The sequence below is a fragment of the Lytechinus variegatus genome, chromosome 17 (assembly GCF_018143015.1).
Source record: "Lytechinus variegatus isolate NC3 chromosome 17, Lvar_3.0, whole genome shotgun sequence".
NCBI lineage: Eukaryota > Metazoa > Echinodermata > Echinoidea > Temnopleuroida > Toxopneustidae > Lytechinus > Lytechinus variegatus.
The window spans coordinates 8,573,982-8,598,486 of NC_054756.1; the positions used below are offsets into that span (position 1 = coordinate 8,573,982).

Here is a 24,505-nt window from a genome sequence, read left to right on the forward strand (position 1 = left end):
ATTCCACGTGTTCAGGGAGGAATGAAACTTCATTTGACATGACAATGACGAGAAAATCAAAATATTTCATTTTTCAAACAATAAAAAACAAAAGAAATAATGAGTGAATGACATCATCGACTCTCGCATTTGGATGTAGCTGGCTCGTTCATATAACTGTTTTTGTGAAATGAAGCGAAACTTTGAAATGTCATAACTTTCAGATTTTACATCCGATTTTGATGAAATTTTCAGTGTTATGCTTGTTGAATTTTCTCTTTATATTCAAATCAAGTTTTTGTTGGGGTGGACTTGTCCTTTAAATCAGTTACCATTACCCAAAGTCTAACCCAACAAAGTGCTGATTTTAATAAAATGAGTTAATTCAAACAAGCTCAAAGTGGAAAACGTTATGAAAATCAGATGTGAAATAAGAAAGTTGGTACATATTAAAGTTTCCATTGACCATAGATTTTACCACAAGAGTATTATGTACATCCCGATTTGTATGAAAATGAAGGATATAATGACGTTCGTCGCTCACTATTCCTTTCGAATTTCATTATACGAAAGAATCAATACTAAACTTTTTTCCTGACTAAAATAATTTGAAACAAAGTTTCATTCCCCCTGAACTTGTGACAATGTCATAATTATCAGTGGCGGATCTCGCTTTTCGCTATTAAAAAAAGGTGGGGGGGGGTGGGTGACAGGTTCGTTTGACCCATTATCGATGCCGCTGGGACGTGATGCAACCTACCCCCTCCCCGCAGATCCAAACAGGGAAAGGGTGGTGGAGTTTGATCCCACACTCCTTAAAAAATATTTTCATGGAGTCCGAAGGGGGGGGGTAATCCCTAACCCCCTTGATCCACCAATGCCTATTGATTTAAGATGAATCTAGATGAAGATGAAGAGTCTCCTTATTTCCAAATCTGCAAGCATTGCAAATTTTTACAGTTCATATGATGAAATAAAAGACAAATAGCGAGTGTGTAACAGGTGACTATCACCTTTTTGTGCATATCATCATGTTTTATGAAAAAATAGCAAAATGCTAAAACCTGATAACTTTCAACCGATTCTGATGAAATTTCAGCGTTATGCTCGTCAGATGTTCCTTTTTAAAATCATCTACATTTTACTGGAGTGGACTTCCTTGATCGAAGAACCAGTCAATAAGTCAAAAGAAAGAATAATATATAATGAATCCATTGATGGATCAAACAAATAACATCTAACTCAATGAAATTAAGTACCAAACAATCAAACAATATCCAATCCATTCCATCGATCAATCAATCAATTAATCACCCAATCAATCAATCAATAGATCGATCAATCAAACAACCAATCAATCAATCAATCAATCAGTCATAATTATAGTCAATCACTTAATCATTCAATCCATACAGATCAACAAATCACTCAATCTGCCTGTCAATCAATATATATATACATCATCCAACCACTCACTCTGTCTCTCAATCGATAAATCAATTAATCACGCAACATATCAATCCATCGATAAACAAATAAAAAATATCATCAATCATTTCAAGAGAATCAAACATAAATCACTTTGTCATCTCCTTTCAAATTAAACAGAATCCTTTCTATCAATTTGTACTTCATAAAATGTCCTTGCTTTATATGCGAGAAAGTAAAATCCTATTCTTTTAAGCTCCTGCGCAATCGTAATTAATTGACGAATTAGTTTTCAAAAACAGTCCCGATTAATGCATCTTGTAATTCTAATTTATGAACCACGTCCGAGAACATCTGAAATATTCTTGGAAGATTGTAACTGTTTTTATAAAACAAATATCATCCTTTTGACAAGAAAGCACAACATTAAACAAAATCGCATATTTAGTGTTTGTTTTCATTTTTCATATTTTATTGCAGACAGGCCTTTACAATCACATCGTAAACAAATACAATACAGTACAATAACTGAATATAATTACGGACTTCTTTTTTCGTTATCTTGATTGCAACATACTTCTGTGTATCAGGTATTGATAATCATGTACACGCGAGAGAACATATAGATATCCATCAAAATAAACTTCAAACAATATGAAATAACGATAATAAATAGAACGAAAATGTAATACATTGCGGCTTAAAAGTAATCCTTAAAATGCATAATCGCCGGTGTTGATTTTACACCAACCCGGTATCTTAATAGGACAACCCCAGCGAAATAGTCTTGAAGCAGCACCAATTCGGCATTGGGCTGATTCAAAATTTATCTGGTGTTTTGTAAAATGGATACCAGGCTGGTGTTAAATTCACACCGTCGTCGTTTTGAAGTGTAGCAATCCTGCACTACACAATTTACACTTTAAACGAAACGGTGTTAACTCACCACCAGTCGGTGTTCTAAGAGCACCACACATTATGGTGTTATAAATACACCCTGGACTTTGAATACTACACTACATAGTGTTCAAATAAAGCACGTAATGTATTATGATAACATCATGAATTCAACACTGGTGTAAAGTGATTGGTGCATTTTTGCTGTTAAATTAAGTCTTGTCTTGACGCATTTCTTCTTCGTCTTCGCGTATATGTGAATTTTGCAAAGCAAATCTTCCTGTGTCTTTTTGTTTTCCTCTGTAAAATAGACTTCACTAAATTATGGTACCATCTAATTTAGATCTGCAATTCAGCACCAATCAATGATATTCTTTCCCTTAAAAATCTTTGCTTCTGTCAGGGAATGTGACATACAACAGCTTCTCAGAACAAGACGAGTCATTCCTAGCTGGGAACAAAACAGTGTCCCGGTTTGTCCACAGCGTATTCACAATGTATTCAGTGTATTCACCATGAGTTCACAGTGTGTTGACAGTGTGTCCCGTGTGTTCACACTTGCTCACGGTGTGTCCACAGTGAGTAACCAGTGTGTTCAATGCGTGTATACAGTGCGTTGACAATGTGTTAACTGTGTTCACAGTGGGATCACAGTGTGTTCAGAGTGTATTCACAGTGTATTCATAGCGTGTTTGCAGTGTGTCCACATAATCGACTGTGTGAATATGTGATTCACACTATTAAAGTGTTCAACTTCAACAGTGCGAAGATGGTTTCAGTGTGCTCAACATTTTGACCACACTGAGTAATAACGTTCTTTCCAGGATATGGTTTTAGTTGCTCAATCATGTAAATCTAATATTATTTGCAAATCAAAGCCTCAAATGTCAACAATAATCATCGAAAAGACAAGCCTGTACTGTCTCCGTGTATACTAATCAAAATTAATGATCAACAAAACTTACAAACATCGTCCTACAATCTTACATTTGATTTGGAATACCAGACGGTCATAATAAGTCAAATATGAATAAATAGCCAAACTACAATCGGTAGTCTGTTCACTTTGGAAAGGAAATAATGTGCATGAAATATTACAATATAAATTCTCTTATATACATTTATACACTTTTCCAGTCCTTGCACAATCTTAGAAAAAATATCCATTAAAAGACTCTACGCTTGGCAATAATATTCTATCTATGAACTGTTCCATTAGAAATCGGTAAAGGTCTATACTACTTGCAGTGTTGATATGAAGGCACGGTGCTTAAATCTACTTAGTGATGAGAGCAAAATAAGGTCTCCTCGTAAGACATTTTTTGCCTTTGTTAGAGACGAGTTGAAGTTGTAAGGAATGATAATGCTCAAATTCAATGTTATGACAACTTAATTTAATTTCCCGCCAAAATGATGAAATCTACTAAGCGCGAATCTTGAGATTCGCATTTACTACGGGGAAAGTCTACAACGCACCAATTCCCTTTTTTTTAAATGCAAGTCAAAACACAATGGAGATCCGAGAGGCTTTTGTCGGAAAGTTGGTGGACCAGAACAGCATCGGAATCTCATGACTCTGGACGACACCATATTTGCAATTATTTGTTCGGTGCAAATCTTCAGATGATCTGCTGTCCCAGTCCAACTTTCGACAAAAGCCTCTCAGCTCTCCATTGCGATTTTAATTCCATTTTCAAAGGAATCATCTATGCGTTATAGAGTTGTAAATGCGAAAACTCTCTCTGTCATCCAGGGAGTATATTTCATGACGAATTTCCCAGTGTTTTCGCAGACTTAACTGCTCAGAGTAGCCAATCAAATGCAGTGTTTTGCAGTAGCTTATAACATGTGCCTGTGAAAATCACCGTTTTACTCTTAACCCAAAGAGTTTCCGAGGAGAGTTTCTTTTCGAAAAAAATATTGTTGGATACACTATATAGGCCTATGCATTAGGACTTCTTAATTCTACAATTCGAATCCTATTTTCTCGATAAACAGGTTGAGAATATGTGGGTATTACTCTCTATTCAATAAATACTGAACTGCCTTTACAAGAGAAAAATAATAGTATTCTGAGAATCATAAAAAAACAATCATCTGTAACTTTGTTACCGTTACTTTGCACAAGATAACTATCAGTAAAATATATATATCTTTGTATAAAATCTAGACTATATTATATTCAGGATTTGCAATGTGTTCAACTGCCCAACAGCTATATGTAGTCAGAAACATATATTTCTCATATAAATATATTTATAACGTAAAGAAATAATGTCACATTGGTTTGCAATAAGTTGCATTGGTCGTCACTGAAACATCATTATAAAGTACGTTGACAAACTTGGAGTGAATATATATATATACATACATATATATATATTTATATATATTTGCCAGCAAACAATATAAACAAAAAGAAAAACAAAGGCGAGACAATTAATTTTCACAAACTGAAAACAATGCACATAAAGCTGTGACTTATATTAGCAAGGTGTCATTTTATAAATGAAAAATAAATCTCAACGAAGAGCCATACATATCACACGACGGCGAAACCCAACCTCGACGCTCGACCGACAGCTGTGTGTTCGATATAACACTAGCCCGGTCTGTAGTCGTGCGGCGGAATTAGATATAAGGGTAATCTAAAGTGATATTAAATCAAATGAAAAACACATATAATCATGCATTCAAATCTGCAAAGAGCTAAAAAAAAGGGGGGCAGGCGTTGCATAACAACCGCTTTGGTTCCACACAAACCAATAGACGTGGTCACACCAACAGACCAACTCCATAGCTATAAAGAGTATGTCATTCTGGAATAGCACAATAACTTTGACCAGTGCAGGGTAACTTTTGTTTGTGTAACTGTAACAAAAGTAATGCAATCCTAAAATAACCGTTTTTCACGAAAGAGAATCTATATGTATACGTTTGAAATAAAAGATGCAAAGACAGGAGTGAGAAAAAAATCACAATAAGTTGAACAACTTTCAAACCATGATCGACTCAGTTGTATAATCCAAGAAGAAAAACAAAGAAAACGAGCAATCATAATTCTGGGGAAATTTTGTTGCGTGCTACCTTGAGCTGTGATATAATATAAAATCACTTATTTCATTTGAAAATAGTCTGACATTGTAATCCATAAAGTGACTTAATGTAGACGTGTGTACCTACTATTGTCAACCGCCAGACCTATGTGTTTTCAGAATAGTTATACAAAGTGAACTTGATGGTCAAGAAAGTACGAAACAGAACTTCTTGGTGACTTACAGTCAGTATTGAGTTTAACGTGCTATTTTTTTCATAACGTGAAATTGATTTTTCTTAAAAGAATTACGGTGGCAGCAGTGGGATGAATATCGGTGGACATCCTCACATCATGACGCGTCATGGTGTGAATCAACTAGTCTAAAGGCACAAACCCTTAATGACCATTTCATAATTTACATGGGACTCGAGAAAAGTCTAAGGGTAGAACTGACTTAGAATCCCAATTCATCTAAAATCATTCTAGATATTTAACGGTTGAAAGAATCCCTGGAATCGTCTAATATTCAGTGAGCTGTACTATGTTTCAAAGAAACACAGGTTTTTGTTTTTTGCGCAGGGTCTGTGGCTGTAGACTATGAACCATCTGCATTTTTAATCACAATGTAGTTTGAGGAAAGGAATATCAAGAGTCTCCGACTAAAAAAAAAATCCACACAACCATAACATAAAACCATGCATGAATATAAAGAATAGAAACACTGACGTCACAGACACGAAAAATACATGATCTTGGGCTTAAAAAAATAGTTAGACACTCAATTATCTGAAGGGATGGTTGTTACAGGAATATCAAGCAAAGAAAGGGGAACAAAACATTGATCAATCGTTGCGATTTTACCATGTTCGTGTCTATACGCTGCACATGTCCAAGATAGAGGGATAAATAAAAAAGAAAATAGAAAAGATTAATGATATATCATCAGTCATTTACATTCATAATCAGATCTTTTGCAAGAAGCATGCTACGAAATTTATTCAACTAACTTTTAAGATATTTTCTTATGGAAGCTTCTCTATGAAAATGAGGTATTTCAGACCAATATGCTAATCTACATCATCTGCTTCATACTTCAACAACTGGATTTCATAAAGAACACTTTGATCCAACGGAGACAGGAATGCATAAATATGGACCTCCCAATGGAAATTCGCTTTGATTCTGAAACCAGTTCTTTATAGAAGTCTTGAAATATTTCATATTTCCAGAATAAGCCGCAACGGCATTTACTGTCAGTAAGTCAAGTCCCCTCTAAGGTTGCGAGCAACATTTTATCATACAACAGAAACCTTTAGGTCAACTACTAAGACTTCTTGCTCGCCTTCAAATACTACAGTATGGTAAGGTAATTTGGTATTGATTTCTCCCGTACCTTTGAGCGATTTGAAGTCCTGAATGTCTTTTTCGCTTGTTGGGAGTGGCGACTTTTCGAAGTACTTCTCCTTGTCGTCCTCCTCCTTTTTATGAGGCATACAATGCCCCATGTAGGATAGGATTACGGGAAGGAGCATGAGTCCATGGTAGGCTCCAAAAATCATGACAAGGAATAGCGTCTTGAAGAATATGCGAAAGACATAAACAGGTGCAGTCGACAGGACGGATATTGCGAGGATTGACGACAAAGCTCCTTGAAGGATGGGCATTCCAAGTGCCCGCAATGCTGATATGGCGCGATCATTTGGTTTGTCCTTTGGCGCGATGACAAAGGCGTATGTGATATGCGCCGAGAAGTCTACACTGAAACCGATGCAGAGAATAATGTTTAGCATGGAGATGGGGTCCAGAGGAACATCCCAAAGTGACATGTAACCTATGACCCCTGTATCTATGGAGATGACACAGAATGTTACCCATAATGCACAGACAGGATGAGGTATCATTATCAAGGCGACGAAAAACATGCACGCTAGAGCGATACCAAGAGTTTGAAGGGTGTTTGGCAATACCCCGATATATTGATCATAAACGACAAATGCTGGATTGAATATTGTGAGATTAAAGTTGCTTGCTTGGGCAATGTCTCTGACTTCAATCATCATGTCGCCCTCTCGAGTTGTATTCACCATATCCTTTGACATGACAAGGAACCGAGACACTTCGATGTCAGTGGCCATTCCGTTCGCATCCTTCTTAAAATTGATATCCAACGAGTACTGCTTAAACATTGGTTGCGTCAAGAACTGATTCTGCAGGAGGGTGACAAATGTGGTCTTGTCAACCTCTGTGGTGCCCAGGGATTGTTGGAGAAACATCAAGTACATGCGAAGCCATGATTCTGTGAGCTGCTTCCCGTAGATATACTCGCTGTCCTCAAATTGTCGCGTCAGGTCCTCGATCTTTTGCTGCGTCTGAGGGTTCCAGTATTCCAACTCATCCTGCATGATGACACTGATGACGGGACCGTACCTCTTGAAGTACTCATCTTCGTAGCTGTAGTAGATGAAAGCAGGAGAGCCATCTCTGGCAAGGCTGTTCAGCTGGAGACCTTGGGTGATGTGGAAGAGTCCGTAGATGGCACCAGCAATGTACGCCAAGTAAGACAGGACAATCAGGACCTTGAGAGGGCTCTTCATGATGAAGGGTCCGAACTGTTCCCCAAAGAACTTCATGATGCGGTGCTCCATGTCTGCAACCTTGGTCCGTGTCGTCTTGGAGATCCCTCCTGCACAGAAAATCTGGTAGAACTTGTTGGGTGCCTCCTCCTTAGGCAAAACCTGCAAAAAAAAGATATATATACATTTGAGATATTTTCTTATTCAACAAAGCAAAAATCGTTTCCTTTTTTTGATTTTTTCGGTTTTGATTAATTTAAAACCCTGTTTCACATTATTGCATCTCAATACCTGCCACTAATAACCTGTGTTATCTTGTCTCACTCTACAAAATACACATGCTTCTGATATCTTTAGGGGTGATTTATTAGCAACCAAAATAAATTTTAGGAATTAGGAACAGTGAACACAAATTTGATTTAATTGAACTCAAAATGTAAAACAAATTGGTTATAAAACGGAGAGCCTCTATCTCACCTTCTTGCAAGTGTAGCAGTGCATATTGTTGGCCTCCCTCTCACCAATGTAGGCCATGCAGGCACCAAAGAAAGATAGCTGGTAGAAGTAGACAAAGAGCATGGCAACACCAGCATAGATACAGAAGGTCCGGACACCAGGCAAGGAGGTGGTGGCACCGATGATGAAGGCCAACATGTCTGTGAGGTTGGTGATAGTGATGGAGACAGCAGCCTCGGAGAAGGTACGAGCCATGCGCTCCTCGGTCGGGACGTAGATGCTCAGCTGACGCCAGCCGGCGATCATGATGAACATGTTGTCAACACCAACACCTATAGATTGGTGCGGAAGAGAGAATGGTGCCAATATGACTGAATGACTAACATACATATAATCGTAAGAAAGCAGCTCTTTCCCATCGGCCATAGAGATCATGTGAACACTGATCACTATGATATATCATTTAATATTTTTACATTATTCTCACCATCAACTAATCTGTCCATAAAAACTATATAACAAGAATTTCTCTATTACATAACAAAGATTTACTAGTACCATTCTACGAAGGAAGAAATCATGACAGTTGATGAGGATGATGGATGTCTTGACCCAACAAAATTTTTTTCTAAGGTAAACTTGGGAAAAGGGATTAAAAAAATGCCTCACTAAAGGCCAACATTTCTTCATTTAAGATCAAGTGTCTGTTACTAAGTTAAGTGAGGTCATGCAGAAAATGACATCATCTTACCAAGGACAAGGAACGGCATGAGAGAGACGATCTCATTGAACTTGAGCTGGCAGTAGCTGAGAAGTCCAACAGCAGAGATGACTGCAAAAACCGCTGACAGGACCCCAAGGAACCCTAACCATGGTTTACTCAGAACCCAATCCCTCATGATGCAGGAGAGAACAGCAAACATGATCATCAACACAAAGGTGACGGCAAAGCGGGGAATGATGTGGATGCTTGCCTCGGTGATCTCATGGGAGAGTGAGCATGACGTGCTTCTTGCCAACTTGATGTGCTTCATCTCTGTGGAAGATTTCTCGATGAGTTTGTCAAAGACTTTCTCCCAATCCTCAGCAAGAAGATCCTGCTCCTTGCTGCCCGTTGAGAGAGTGTAGATCAGCAAGACATTCTTGGCACTCTTGACCATGTCAGTATCCTCATCAACCACCACACCCCCTAGGTTGGGGCCGATGAAGAGCGGGTACTGCGGAGTGTTGAAGTACGGGTAGGTCAAGTTGATGTGGTCAAACATGGCCACATTGTCACGGTAGATGGTCATGATGTTGTTGTCCAGGCACTGTCCAAGCCACTTCATGCACAGGGTGCTGTAGTTGTCCAGGGTTCCGTTGTCATGGAGAGAGATGGTTCGGATCTTCTCATCCAGCTTCACGATCTCCTCGAACATCTCCTTTTTCATGATGTTGTCTCCCTCTGCTGGTGTGATGATTAATCTTCCACGTCGGATGAAGAGATCAAGCTCCCGGTTCGGCAGAAACTCCACTCCTTCATCTCCCGTCATGAAAAGCTCCTTCGTTGTCGCTCGATCGTCACGGCTTTGGCTGTTCTCGGGTGTGAAGAGATACTCCACGTTGTCATCAATGATAAAGTGTGTAAATCCGGTCATCAGGAATGTCACCATCGCAAGCGGTATGAGTAAGAAGATGAGCTTATGTTTGTACACTTGGCGTCCAAGTTTGTAGAAGATGCGGCTGATGCAGCGATCCACACAGTCAAAGTTGGCCATGATGCTGAGTGGTTGGTAATCGTGTTGACTATCTCAAGGAAGTCTGACTTGAAATGATGATTTTTTTTGTGTGTGTTGGTGTCACCTTTCCCCTACAGAAGCTTTAGCGGAATGTAACATCGGGGTTTGGTCAGGTGCAGATAGATGAGGTAAATTATTCCACGGTCGTCAAGATCTGTGCCACGATTAAAGAAAAGCACAAAAATAATTTTCATTACAACATTTTCTGCGGCAGGGATGATTTAAACAATCAAATGCAACTCCCACTTTTGATACATTGCCAAATTGCTTAAACATATGTAATTTCATAAAATGTTCTTGTTTCTTAGCAGACATTGGGGCGTTTCTGAAATTTTGCACCCCCCACTGCCCCTACAACTAAGATGCATATCATTTTCTCATATATATAAACGACATATATAGGCCTATTACTATTCATATTTTACTTTCTCTGCTTTTTGAGAAGAGGGACAATAAATGGGCAACAGGAGTAGCTCATCTGTAGGATTCAAATCTAATTACGGAATAATAAATATACAAGTCAGTAAACTGAATTTCCTAACTACACTATCTGACCTTTATCCTGATCAATGTCAATTCATTCAAACCACAGTGTCCCCTTCACTTTCTAATTTCGTATAGACATGTCAAATTATTGTTTCAGACTTGACAAAGCCTGATAATCCACTACCTTCGTCTCCTTCAATAAAATATCTTTAAACCGACTTATGACTAAGCTTGCCAGGAGATCAAATTACAACAGGCATACAGAAATGACTAAAAATCAGCCCCTTTTCTCTCCTCCACTAATCATTCCCGTTTCCTACATGTAAGGCCAGCCAGCCATCTCATCATTATCCCCCAGCCACAACAAAACGGGTGAACAAACTTTCTCTCATGCATATTCAGTACTGCATCTGCCCCCTCTTTAATATTCATAAGGTAGGAGAAATCCTCATGAATATCTATGAAAAATTCCCGTTCGCTGGAAGCTGATTGGGCAGTGGACCTCGGCAACCAACGAACACTTTCTCTGATTGGAGTAGATGCGGGTCGACAAACTTTCTCAGCAATACCGTGAGCACACCAGTTTCAGTGTATGGTAAAATTGACCACGGCAGAGAATACTCAATTTACAAAATGTTCTCATCAACATTTTGTTCATTTTCATCATCCTTCTTTCTTCATTTCCTATAAATCTTTAACTTTTTCCTTAAAGTTCAATAATATTCCAATTTTGTCTGTAAAGGCTAATAACATGTACTGCAACTGCAAATTATGATGATTAATTATGTTCATTCGATTTACATTTACAATTTACAAGTATCTTCTTATTTGATATCTATACAACCAGCCATCTCATTTCGTTCACACTGTCAGTGTGGACACACTGAACACAGTGTGCTAAAAAATGTTCAGTGCTCACAATCACAATATGTTCACCATGTGTTAAGTGTGACGGTGCGTTCACATTGAGTTCAGTGTGATCGCGATATGTTCACATAGTGAACTATGTGAAGATGTGATTTACACTATTAATAAAGGTGTTTAACTTCAAGTATACATTATATAATTTAACACTGTATACAATATGCTTGGTGTATGTGCACACATTGTGGAAACACTACGGGATTGAAGACTTCATTATGATAATAATTTATGCATGAAGGGCGAGGGGTGATTATCATTCTATTATTTCACTGGTAGTATTGTGCATATTATGGAATATATTCCTGCAGACGATTCGTTCAATGCCATAACTTCATTTCCAGGTCGCCGAACATGTGGCGAATTTACGTAAACGGAAACGCTTGAGCAAGAAATCAATAATTGCTGAACGTGGAATTACTAGACAATGTGTTTTCCACTCTGTAATTATAATATTTTGATGAAAGTACGTATATCAGAGACCACAGCTGCTGTTCCCTGTTTAAATAAGTATATTTACTGTGGATATTTATTAGCCTGGTTGCGTCTTTCTCGAACACCATACACAGTAAAATCGCCTTACAAAACCTGACTTATATAAAAACTTATAAACTGTTAAAAAAAACACCGAAAGTGAGGTATCGAAGCGACCAAACTTGTAAATGGGGCGCTTTTGTGAAGTGAAATTTAAGGATTTCGTGTATATTTTTGGTGAATTTGCGGAAAATCTTAATTAAAATTGTAGGTTTTCAAAATTTCTGGGGGCAACTGCCCCTCTCCCACCCCCGCTATGTACAGGCATGGAGACGAAAGATTGAAATGTAAATATCAACGGAGCATATTAGCACAATTTTTGTTTTTCCATTATAATTTCATTTTCATGAGAGGCTAAAAAAGGGCGGAGGCCGGTCTTATTGAAAGGAAATGAGGCACAGAAACCTTCAAAATCCTGCGGCTTTAATTTATTTCGTTTTCACGAATTCTTTTATCCTAATGAACCCAATCATGCAATGCATGTGTCATGCCATTATTCATGCTATTACTGATTTCAATTGCAAATTCACCCATGGGGCACACCAAGGGGACAATGCTCTTCGAATGTTATTTCGAAAGAGTTTTTACCAAAGCCAAAGGTGACAGATCGTTTGACGTACCATCTTGATTCAGGCCTCCTAATCATCCCTTTCCTACCCACCTTAATAATATCGAGTGTTTTTCACCTTAATAGTCTCTTTGACAAGATATTACTTGGTAAGAATTGAATTCAAGGTGTTTTTCAGTCAACGAGTTCAATATCATCAGCTTTTTTTCTTCTTTATCTGGGCCTCGGAAATGAGTAACATCTGTCCCTCCCCCGCTCCGATCTTTCAGGAAAAACAGTTTCAGCTTAACAAAAGTTCAAAATCTGACCAAAATAAGCGCCACGAATTGAAAGATTGACTAAAACATGCAATATGGAAAACAAGTACAGATGTTCTCTCCCCCCCTGAAAAGAGAGTGAGGTCACTCTCTAAGAGTTCTTTATATTAAGCACAGTTACAACTATGTGCTTAATATAAAGAATTTATATATATATATATATAATATATATATATATATATATATATATATATAAAGTTGTATTACGGCGATAGGCGAATATCTAGCTGGGTTTATTTTTCTCTTCTTTTGCTATTAATTTTGCTCAAAATGATAAAGTATTCCGAAAACATGAAATAAAGTAACAGTAATAGTTTCATTTTGGAGCGATGTCAAAATAAGTTCCACTCGAAATGAATATTTTCTCAACTTTCGGAGGATCGCTCTTTTTGGCCTCTCCAAGCAAGGCCAAGTCTCTGTTATTCTGGTCCTGTTCACCTTCAAACTTTGTCATGGACGTACTTCAACATGATGGCCAAAGAAGTAAATCTCGGCTGTCGTTTTCATGACAGACATGCTCAAGAACTCCAACCAGGGGTCCGTTGCAGAAAGAGTTGCGTTTAAACGCAAGTCAACAAATCAATCGCAAATCCCAAATGCGCGCTGTTGATTGGTTGAAATACAAGTTTCGCATGATTTTCAGAGTTGTGATTGATTGCAACTCTTTCTGCAACGGGCCCCAGGTCATGTGGAAACTGAAACAAGCACGTTCTTGACCGTAGCACTTCTGTTGCAAGTTTCGGTCCTGTGAGAGAATGCAATCGAGTGGGGGGGGGGAGAGTGGGGGTAGCCTATCGGCACCCCCCCAAAAAAAAGGCAGTAAAAAGACTACCTCTTACCTCCGGTTAGGTCGGGTGCCCGCAGGAATACAGGGACGGATGGCATAAAAAAACGATATCTAATTGATCTCAAGTTCAACTCAGCAAACTATACATTACAGCCATACATTAACTTAAGCCAAGAGAGGAAGAGAGTACAATTAGCTGCAACTCTGGAAGTTGAAGACTAAAGATCCTCCAGGTAGGCCGACCAATGCAGAGTTCTCAACAGCCGTGCAGCTAGATTTTTCATTGGTAGCATACCTGTTAGCGGTCAATGTCTCGCCACTGAGTGACTGCGGTGATAAGAATCGGCGTGAACTGATATGGGACATAGATCTCGAACACCAAAGGTAGATCCATCCATTGCCAATGAAATGCCATTCTATGTATACTATACAAATGCTTCAAAGATCACTGCTAACTCAATGCTACTACAGTGAGAGTACACTAAAATGAATATGATAGGTCCGACGAGTTTACCTTGGGAGACTGTCAGGTGTTCTTTCATTGATGGGTGTTTACGTCATCACTCTGTTCATCAGGGTAGACACGTGGGAATGCAATAGGAGAAGGGCATGTGTGTATTGCAGAGTGCATGATCATGCATACACCACACGATTTGTCTAGGCCCTAAATGTAAACCTTTAGGATGGTTTTATTGAATAGAAACTGCTTTTGTCACGCAGTCGATGGGTTAACTTAAGAATCAGTGACGACGCACGAGAAAAACATCAAAACATATCGAGTTATGAACATCGTGACGTCACACTCTCTAGATTTACCAAGAATGTTGTGCAGGCGTGTACTAATTTTAGAAAATCTAGTTTTTTACATCTTACCTCCATTTTAACTGCACCAGAAAAAAAATCATTATGTTGGAACCCGTCAAGGCAAGGTTCTTTTGGTTTTCCCCGAGAGATAAAAGCCAGCCTTTTCCAATAAAACCAGCCGTGATCTCGCCCACCTCTGCTCATTACCAAATCCATTCCCACCAAAACATGATTCTAAAAATTGACACTACTTTAGCGTCTCCATCCCGCCAAGCAAGGTCACAGCAGGAGCGGTCACTGCTCAGAAGACTTATGGGGTGTTGCAAGAAACTTGCGATCAATTGCAAGTCAATTTTTTATCACTAAATCACTCATATGTCTTGTAGTTAATTGCAAATTAGTGATTGATTGCTAATCTGCTCCATGAAACAAGAAGTTTAATCTGATAAGCTACAGCTAACGTTGATCTATCAATATTAAAATTGCAACAGCATATTTGCAATTGATCGCAAATATTTTCTGGCACGTAAGCAAGCCACCTGGCTCAAAACGAATGCAAAACATGGTTGGCACTCCATCACTAATCACGATCTGATCCTCAAAATGGCAACTCGAACTTGGCCTGAACCCCAGCCATGAACCCCATATGGCGATCCAGACATGAATTACAGCGGGGACGAATACTGCACATCACCGTTCTCTCATATTTCATCCCCACATAATGAAAATCCCTCAGGCTCGTGGCCGTCTCGACAGTCGACAATAGCAGGACTTGACTCTCTTTTGGAAATCGAGAACAATTTATTTTGCTCCAGTGTAAATTATACCTCGACTATTGTTACAACATTGTTCAGTCATGGAGTCTGTAATTCATTCTTTCAAATACGTATCTAAAACGGTGATAAATAATCCTCACACAATACAAAAAACCTGATAATGTCCTCAAATTTATGATGAGCATGGCATTTTTTTTATAGATTTTTTTTGGGGGGTTGTATAGTTGTATAATAAAGGGATATCACTTCTACAGCTGGACAGCAAGGTTAAACTACAAATCACTCTTCTCTAGATTGTCACTTATTATCATTCTTTTTTTTCTTATTTCATGTTAGCAATGGAAATATAATATCACGTTGACTTTTCTGTCTCCGCACTTTTTAACTACGCGATTTCTATCCAAACCAAGCGTCATTGTGATAAAGGACAACACTAACGGGAAACAACAGATAATCATCATTACGGGTCACATGATAAGCTGCTAGTCAAGTGACTTGTGACATGGTGCTTTTAGTCATAACTTTCTATCACTTTACGGCCTATTCTCAAGCAAAATATTGCCCCTGCGTGGTTCAATGTTTAAACATCCATTTTCATTTCTTTTCGTGACTAATGAAATAAAATTAAACAACTAAAATCTGTCAAAATTTCACTTCATGCTGAAGACATTTTACTTACACAAATGTAGGAGCTTCATATAGGCATAGTCCTTATATTTCATTCGTAGCTTGACCCCCCCCCCCCAAAAAAAAGAAAAATCATGTTATTAATAAAAGTTATAAAAGTTAATGGCATCGATATATATAGGCCTAAGTTCAGGCTACTTTACAGTCAGAGTATTATAATTATAAAAGTATTCTGTAATAGCTCTATGAAAGTATGATGCCCTCAACATACTAGTAAATATAAAAGGAACATGAATTGAAAAATTAAAAGTTCATATCCTGTAGGAAAGGGAAACTGGATAAATTTGAAACTCATTAGGAGGAAAAAGATATACATGTTGCGGTTTTAACAGGATATTACAATAAGAAAAACCGACCAAAATATGAAAAATAAATAGCAAAATATACTCCATATTCTAGTTAGAATCCCGGATGAATCATTACATGGAATATGCATAACAAGATAGGCATATGAAGTCAATGGAATACTATCGTTTTTTTGGGGGGGTACTATGGCGCTCTATAGATTTTTTTAAGATTGTTCTTTGGGCCTGATCATTTGCCATCATAAAATGGAGAAAAGTGGCCCATAACTGCCACATGATATATTATTTCAACAATAACGGCTATGGAGGCTAAAATAGTGCCTCTGTAAGTGTTTAATCTCTTTATTGCGTTATATTGCTGGTATACCCTTTTATCTAAAAATACTCTTTTTATGCAGAATGTGATGAAATTAGTTCTTTTGGGGCCAGTGTATAAAAGTCAGAATGCAAACGATGCTCTCTTCCACCCAAAACAACATTAGTTTCACTGCGTTGCAACATGGAGCTATTTCTATGGTTGCAACTTGCGAGTGTATCTCGCTCGGTGAACAAACTTTTCGCTTCATGAATTATGCAATCGTTCTCCAGTCGAGAGTGTGTACGTCAGCGCTGGGTGAACAAACTTTGCACTCATGCATATTCATATAGTTGGGACAGCCCCCTGAGCTGATCAACCAACCGAATCCCTTTCCTTACATCCTCATGCATTATGAATGAGCATTGATACGTCCCGCGCAATGTCCGCCGGTTGAGCACCAGTTCAACAAACTTTCGCGCCTTTTAGCTTTCTATTCTAATAACATCCCCGCAAACATGCCTTGCATTCGTATACCGCTCAGCTGTGGTTTTTCAAACAAAGGAGACTGCATATTAAAACTGCGACGGAATTTTGTTTCAATGATCAATGAAATGCAAATACACTACTGGTTCAGATATGAGTACACTAGTATTCAGCCATTTTCAGTTTCATAATAATTATTGCAGGCCTATACAATAATAGCACACTTCATGATGCTTTCTCATCAGTGCAATTTAACAGAACACACACTTTAATATCATAATCGCCATAAATAGCGTTTCATGCGGGGGAGTTGGCCTTTTAGATATCGTCTTTAGAAAAAAAAATAATAATCGTCTTTGTTCAAGAAAATTATAAATAACAGGATTACAAAATATCCATTACCAATGAAGAACTTGTTAGCTTTGTTAACAGCCTGATGGTTTGCATTGACCTATATATTCAATGTAAAAATTATTCATTTTGTTTCCAAAAAGTGAGCAAAATATGTGGTAGCAAACACAAACAACATACCAGAGGCAACTGACTGAAACATTAATGGTTTATACTAATTGTTAATACAAAAATGGGTCATAATTCGTGACCAGTTTGTTTCAGATTCAACACCATGCACGGATCATCCAACAACTTATACCCCCCCCCCCCCTTTTTTTTTTTACATCACTCTTAATGCACTAATTCGAATTAAATATCGATTATGAATCCGTGAATTTGAAACTTTTCCCGAAAAACTCATTACTGTAAATACACCATGCAAAGTCTTTATGTTAATGCGTAAGATTTTCACAGAAAACTCTCCGGACCTAAAATCTGTTTGAAACTTGAACAGATTTGTTCGACCTATTGATAACCCTCCTAGACAAATATTTGTTTGCTTACAGACTTGTAAAACTTCTCCCAGCTGATCACTTGTTTATCTTCTCGGGATACACCGGGTCACAATGTCACCTTGATGGAGAAAGCAAGCACTGACCACAACACAAGGCAACTCTGGTGTAAGGATTATTATCACTCGGTGTTGAGTTTTTTAAAGGCCAATTAAGTACGTCCACCCAAGAAAAGAAAGATGTTGACTTGAATCAACCGAGAACGATCAAATAAGAATAACACTGGAAATGTCATCAAAACCTGGTGTAAAATAAGTTGTGACACTTAAAAGTGTCGCTTGTTTCTTTTTAAACTCTTATGATATATTATGCGCAACGTATACTCAGTGACAAGATAAATTAGACAGTCGGTGTTGTCCTTAACTCACTTTTTCTTTTGTTTTTACAGTTATTTCAATTTTTACAGATAAATAAGGGACAACTTGACTGAACCATACAATGTTAAAACAATGATAACACATGTAGGGAGGAGAAAAATTTTGTTTCACATGACAATAAGGAAAAAATTAGAGTATTTCATATAATAAAACACAAAATACATAGTGAGTGGGTGATGAAGGCCTATCAACTCAAAAGGAATATCTGTTTACTCAAAGAGAAAAGAGAGGGTGCCCTTGCCTGCATACATGCACTGCAGAATGGTAAGTGAATTTCTACATATGGCGTCATAATGAAGACAATTTATACGGGTAGACAGGTGCAGTATGATTTATAACCTGCCATATAATTCATGCGAAGTGTTCAATAAAATCATTTTATTCTACAATCTACATGGTATTCTATCTCGATGTCGAGCCAACCAGCCTCTCTGCATGCACTCACCTTTCTAGCGCAGCATCTTTATTTTTTTCCCAACCCAACACCGGCCCAATCTGACCCCCTTTCTTTCCCCTGCCCAACATATGAATAATTAATATATCCTGTTTCCCTTCTCTCAGTTCTCGTACTTTGAAATAACACCATGTTGTTTTCGTAGGAAAAGTTATAAAAGGGCCTTTTGAATAAAAAAAATCATGGACCTACTGAACCTATTGTATGCAAAAGACGATTTGACTCACATGGCAACTTCGTCCAAACAAAAGACATTTACCAGACCATAAATAAACGACCTTCGAGTTTCTCGCCAAAAAACAGGAAAAGGGTCTTTTGTATCTTTTCTTTCTTTGCACGCAGTTTGGGGGTTTCGGAGGGAAAGTCCATGCTCCATGGTAAGTCCATGTAGGTCGGGGAATCTAGAGCACTTCATGAAAAGTATGTCCATGGTGAAAATAGGAATGTTCTGTATGATGTTCCCTTCTGCTTGAAATACCATATCAGAGAAGATGTGCATTTTTCCAGACCCCTATGATTTAAATTCAAACTACAAATTTATAATAATTCATTATTCATACAGGGCCTGCATACCAAAAGGAAAAAAAAGTGAAATTGCTGCAGCTTTGATACCCATTTCATGCTTGTGAGATGTATATCATCAAACATAGTTATTGAGAAGTTACTACAATTAAACATATATTATATCATTATTTTTTTCATAATCCTGAACAATTCTGAAATCATTTCCAGTTTCCACCTGTAATAAGGGTCTGTATACGCATGACTTTTGCAGTTTTTGGCACATACACTTGTAAGCTTTGCTTTAAAATGGTCTTACTCTTAGGTTTTATACTTGCGCTTCCTACGAGAAGCGTATGCCTAGATGAGAATCAGAATCAATATAAGGGCGGTGTAAAATCAATTGAGAATTGAAACAAACTTTTATATAGATAAAATCTTCCATTTACAAACACCACATTCAATCAGTCTACTCAATCAATAAACGGTCACTTTGTAGTATCTGGTGTATATAGATCTTGGCGTAGCAGTATTCTCATGAACATGTTTTTCACATATAGTACCATTATCAATATAACTCCGAGTCTCGCTAGCTAAATATTTGAAAGTGAAATTTTTTAGTTTACATGGTAGGTCTTGTACATTTCAAATTCAATTATTCTAATTTCAACAAAATAAAACGGAAGTAATTACAATTTGCGTGACACAAATACAAGATTATTGAGATATCTCAAGCATTTTTTTCCATAAGTAAACAAAACAAAGAATCAATAAGACCATACAGGCCAGGATAGGTGGAAATGAAAGTTCATTGCCTTTGATGTAGTTTACATAAATATACCACCCTTGCCTGGCTGGCACCCTTATCATGCTTTTTGGTCCCAATAGAAACATTACTAAACTCTTTCCCAACGTAAACATTAGCAACATTTACACAGAAAATAGACTTGACAAATATTTACAAATACTTCTAATATTGGCACAGTAAATGAATTTGATGAAATCCTCCAGCAGCATGTCAAATTTCTCTTGAAAATAACTGCACTTTGAACTGATCGTCATCGACGATTCATTGATAAATTATACATTTGAAAAATACCCCCCCCCCCCCTTCTCGGCCATCTCCAATAAAAAATGCAGCATCCCATCATCCTCATAAATAAATAAGTTAGTTATTTTTTCAAACTCACCATTTAAGTTATCTATCTACACAATACCGGCTACCGGCACATTCCAAAATTCATCAACTCTCTCGGCTCAAAAATATTACAACGTGGTCCTCTCTTTCTGCCAGCTATTCAGATTCTGGTCTTTCATACCACAAGTTCTCTACCGTAGCGAGCATTTCACCAGAAAGGAGAAAGGAGATGTACACGGGTCGACAAACTTTCCGTTCCGACAAACTAATGTTTATTCATCAAGATGAATATTCATGAAAGATCAACCGCCTCCACAACATTGCGTAGTCTGCGCCGCAGCCTCAACCTTGCACTTTACCACACTCGACTGGTCTTACAGGTTTTCGGCTGAAAGGACCTGTTCACAGGTAACACAACCCAAGCAAAATTAATCTGGCAATTCCAGATGTTGCCAGAGGAAAGACACACATAGCAACAAGAAACGTATGCAGACTTAGAGTAGCAAAGTTTTCGTTTGGGTCAATTGTGATTCCCTACGCTATATAATAAAAAAAAATTATATTGTGAGATCTGAAAAATATGATATTTTCAAAATACAAAATAAATAGTGAGTGTTAACAACATCGGCTCTTCCGTTAGCATATCACCCATATTATAGATTGCGTTGTAAACATAGCAAAAAATATATCAGAAATTCTTTTTTTTAATTTTACATTCGATTTTAATGAAAATTTAAGCATTTGGCCTGTTTGATGTTTTATTCCTTTCATTCAAATCGACTTTTTACTGGGATGGTTTTGACAATGAAGGGAAAGAGGTGAAAATGAGACTACTTCCCTACTTGAAGTAATTTGGCCAAAGGAAACGAATAGGTTTGGCTCCCAGACTATCATTATCAAGCTCCCATCGACTCGCCCGTGCCTCGTGCAGTGAAAGCGGGTCAACAAACTTCCTTGCTCATCAATATGCATGAACATTATGAAGTCATGCTGTTCATTGAAAGGCCAACAAACTTTCGCCTCATGTTTATTCACGATGCCAGTCTGGATGGATGAGTAACACCTTTGAATGACACTTTTTGCCAAAGTCGGGGTACTCCGAGAAGAATGACATGTCTGTTCTGAACGGAAAGAATATGAAGAACCCGGATAAAAAAGAAAAAGATGACCTTATAGACTTTGAATTTGTAACCTGCAACTCATACTAGATAATCAGTGATAGGGTCTACTTGGTTACCCCAATATTGTGTCCAAGTTTCATGATATACATCCCGACACTTTCTTTCATGACATTTCAAAAACGTAAGATTTCAATATTGATAACCCTAACATGGTCAAAGTTAAAACGAACGTTGACCTTGATCATGTGACTTCGAAATCTTGCAAGATGATCTGTGTGATACTGCGGATACCTTGATGCCCAAGTTTCATGAGATGCATCCATTTACCTTTTAAGTTAATAAAATTACCCTAAATTTTGATTAAGATTTCATTGTTGACGGCGCCGCGGTGCCTAGAGTCTCACTTTGTGCAGGCACAAAGGGATGGGAAGATATTTTTCACGAAAATTGGCATGTTTTCCAGCACTTTTCTGCGGAAAACTAACGTTTTTTGAAGACGGTCTTATGCACAACACTGTCATCAATTTCCTTTCAAGCTTACATAACTACACAATCTTAATAGCGACGTGCCTAAACGCGCATTTTTTTGGTGTGGGATAAACTGGATAATGCACGGCGGTTGCCTACGCAATCGTTACCATGACAACGCTTATTGGTGCGAGCCTGCCGCCAATGTTGGTGTATTAGAATGACACGCTCTTGAAATTGAACATAGTGATGATACAAGAGACTGGTGGTCTAATTACAATCTCATGAATATTGATGAGGGAAATGGGTGAACAAACTTTCGTACGAAACGGTTGGAATGAGGATGTAACTGGAAATCACATTACACCGTGTTACATGTTCAGGAATATGTTTATCATGCTTTTATGAAATCCATCGCATAGGAAGCCGTAATATATACAATATGTATACTGCATATTTTCACAATATTCTGAAAGCAACGACAACAAGACAAAAACAAATTTACTAGACATTCTCTTAATTTGAATAATAACAAAATGTACTTTATAATGTTCACCCCAACAAATAAAAATGAATTTCCATTAATGTTATTGTACTCATAGGCCCGAATTCACAAAGGTGGACTAAAGTTATACCCGGGTGCTAGCTAACCCCCGACTAAATTTAACCCCGGTATAACTTTAGTCCACCTTTGTGAATACGGGCCATAATTTAAAAGTAACTGAAAATAAACGTACGCATCATTATACTTCTTCAAAGAAAATATTGCGCTATTCAGAATGTTCTTGCTGTTATGCACACACGTCGTAATATGACCATCATGCATCATAGCTTCCTCTCACACAAAGATGTTGCATATAGCATTGAGATGGAGAAAACGATAGACAATAATCATTATAATAATGTATGAATATTTATAAGTGTGGTGGGTGAACAAACTTTCATACCAGTCCTTGGGTGGCGTCAGTGCTTTACAGCGCACTAGTGATGCAAATTTCACTCCATCTTGTGAAGCCTGCAGCATAGACTAATACCATAACTATTATTCCGGCAGGAAACGGCAAAATACATAACAGTATTTTTAATTGCTAGATCCTGAAAGTTAGGAGAGAGCGTCGATCGGGATGGAAATTAAATGGTAATTTCTCAGCAGGCTTCTCCATTGCCAATACCTTGAGAGCATTATGCCAAGCTAAAAAGTCATTTTTGCTTTTACAAAAATTTCACTCATGAGTCCATGCGACATGACGTGTTTTTAAATCTTTCTTTGTGAAAAATAAAACCAGAAAAATATAAACAGTTGGCCAACGCAACCGATAACGGGAGTAATTATAACGCTCATCATTTCTTGATTCCTACGGTATATTACTGAAACAAAAACAAAACAAAACTAATTCACATCATTTTCTTTATAACGTGAGGGAAGAGGTGAACAAACTTTTCAAAGAACCCATTGGACGGAAAATACTGTTAGCTATTGTAGAGATGCTGGCAGGCTAGGAGAAATTAATTAATTATTTATACTTGTATTTGCGTATTCATAAGGCAAAGGGTGGACAAACTTTCGCACAACTGTAAATGCTATTTTTCAATATAATTTCCTTAACATTTAAGTGAGAATCGCGTTCGTTTGTTTCAATGATCATTCGATGTAGTTTTCGTTTTGAACCAAGACATCTATCCAAATGTTAACAATATCGTCAGCGAAACAATTACACTTCACCGTTTTAATGACAGAAAAAAATACAACTTTCATGTATCGATTCTCGAAGTTCCCTAATTAGCATATGATTTACATATTCATGACTGCAAGGGTGAACAAACTTTTGCATCCCTGTTTGTATGGCATCGCCATCGAGGTAAAATATGATTGTGGGGCTTCATTTTGATTAAATCAGGGTACTTCCCTGATTAAATCCTATCATTTTTGTATAGTTTGTATGCGTGCGCATCTACATGTGACCTATATTAACTGTTGTTTGTTCATAATAATAATCAATACAGAAATCCCCCCTACAGTTATACCACAATTATTTTGCGACGTGGGCTTTTTATTTCATTAATAGGCCTTTGCCTTCGGGGCAATATGCCTATTGAAAATGTCCTCAGAAAGCGCGATGGTGATGTTTATCCAAAATGAGTTGAAATGAGACGAACACAAAGTTGTTTATGATCGACATAAATATTAAACCGATACATAGGTCCATCATCATGATCACCGTTTGAGTTTAATCAAGAAAAATATAACGATTTGTTGTGTTTGTCCAAATAGGATAGTCAGCATTTTGAAAATCATTTCGAATAATTGTATGTGGAATTACCAACAGAAGTTACACAGCAGTGCAACAATTGCCTGCGTTCAAGACAATTTGGTTACATGTTAGTAAATCATTGTGATCATTCCTGTGATTCTACTTTATTGTTGTC

At 37.6% G+C, this 24,505-nt stretch overlaps 1 protein-coding gene across 1 annotated transcript; it reads right to left on the reverse strand.

Moving 5' to 3' along the window:
- Positions 1-1,866: 1,866 nt before the first annotated feature.
- On the reverse strand, positions 1,867-20,678 carry LOC121430628 (patched domain-containing protein 3-like). The gene is made up of 5 exons (XM_041627943.1): positions 20,542-20,678; positions 9,122-10,302; positions 8,392-8,702; positions 6,735-8,076; positions 1,867-6,220 (listed from the first exon to the last, which is right to left on the reverse strand). The coding sequence occupies exons 2-5, from the start codon at positions 10,125-10,127 to the stop codon at positions 6,120-6,122; spliced, it is 2,760 nt and encodes a 919-aa protein (XP_041483877.1). The 5' UTR covers positions 10,128-10,302; positions 20,542-20,678; the 3' UTR covers positions 1,867-6,119.
- Between the last annotated feature and the right edge of the window lie 3,827 nt (positions 20,679-24,505).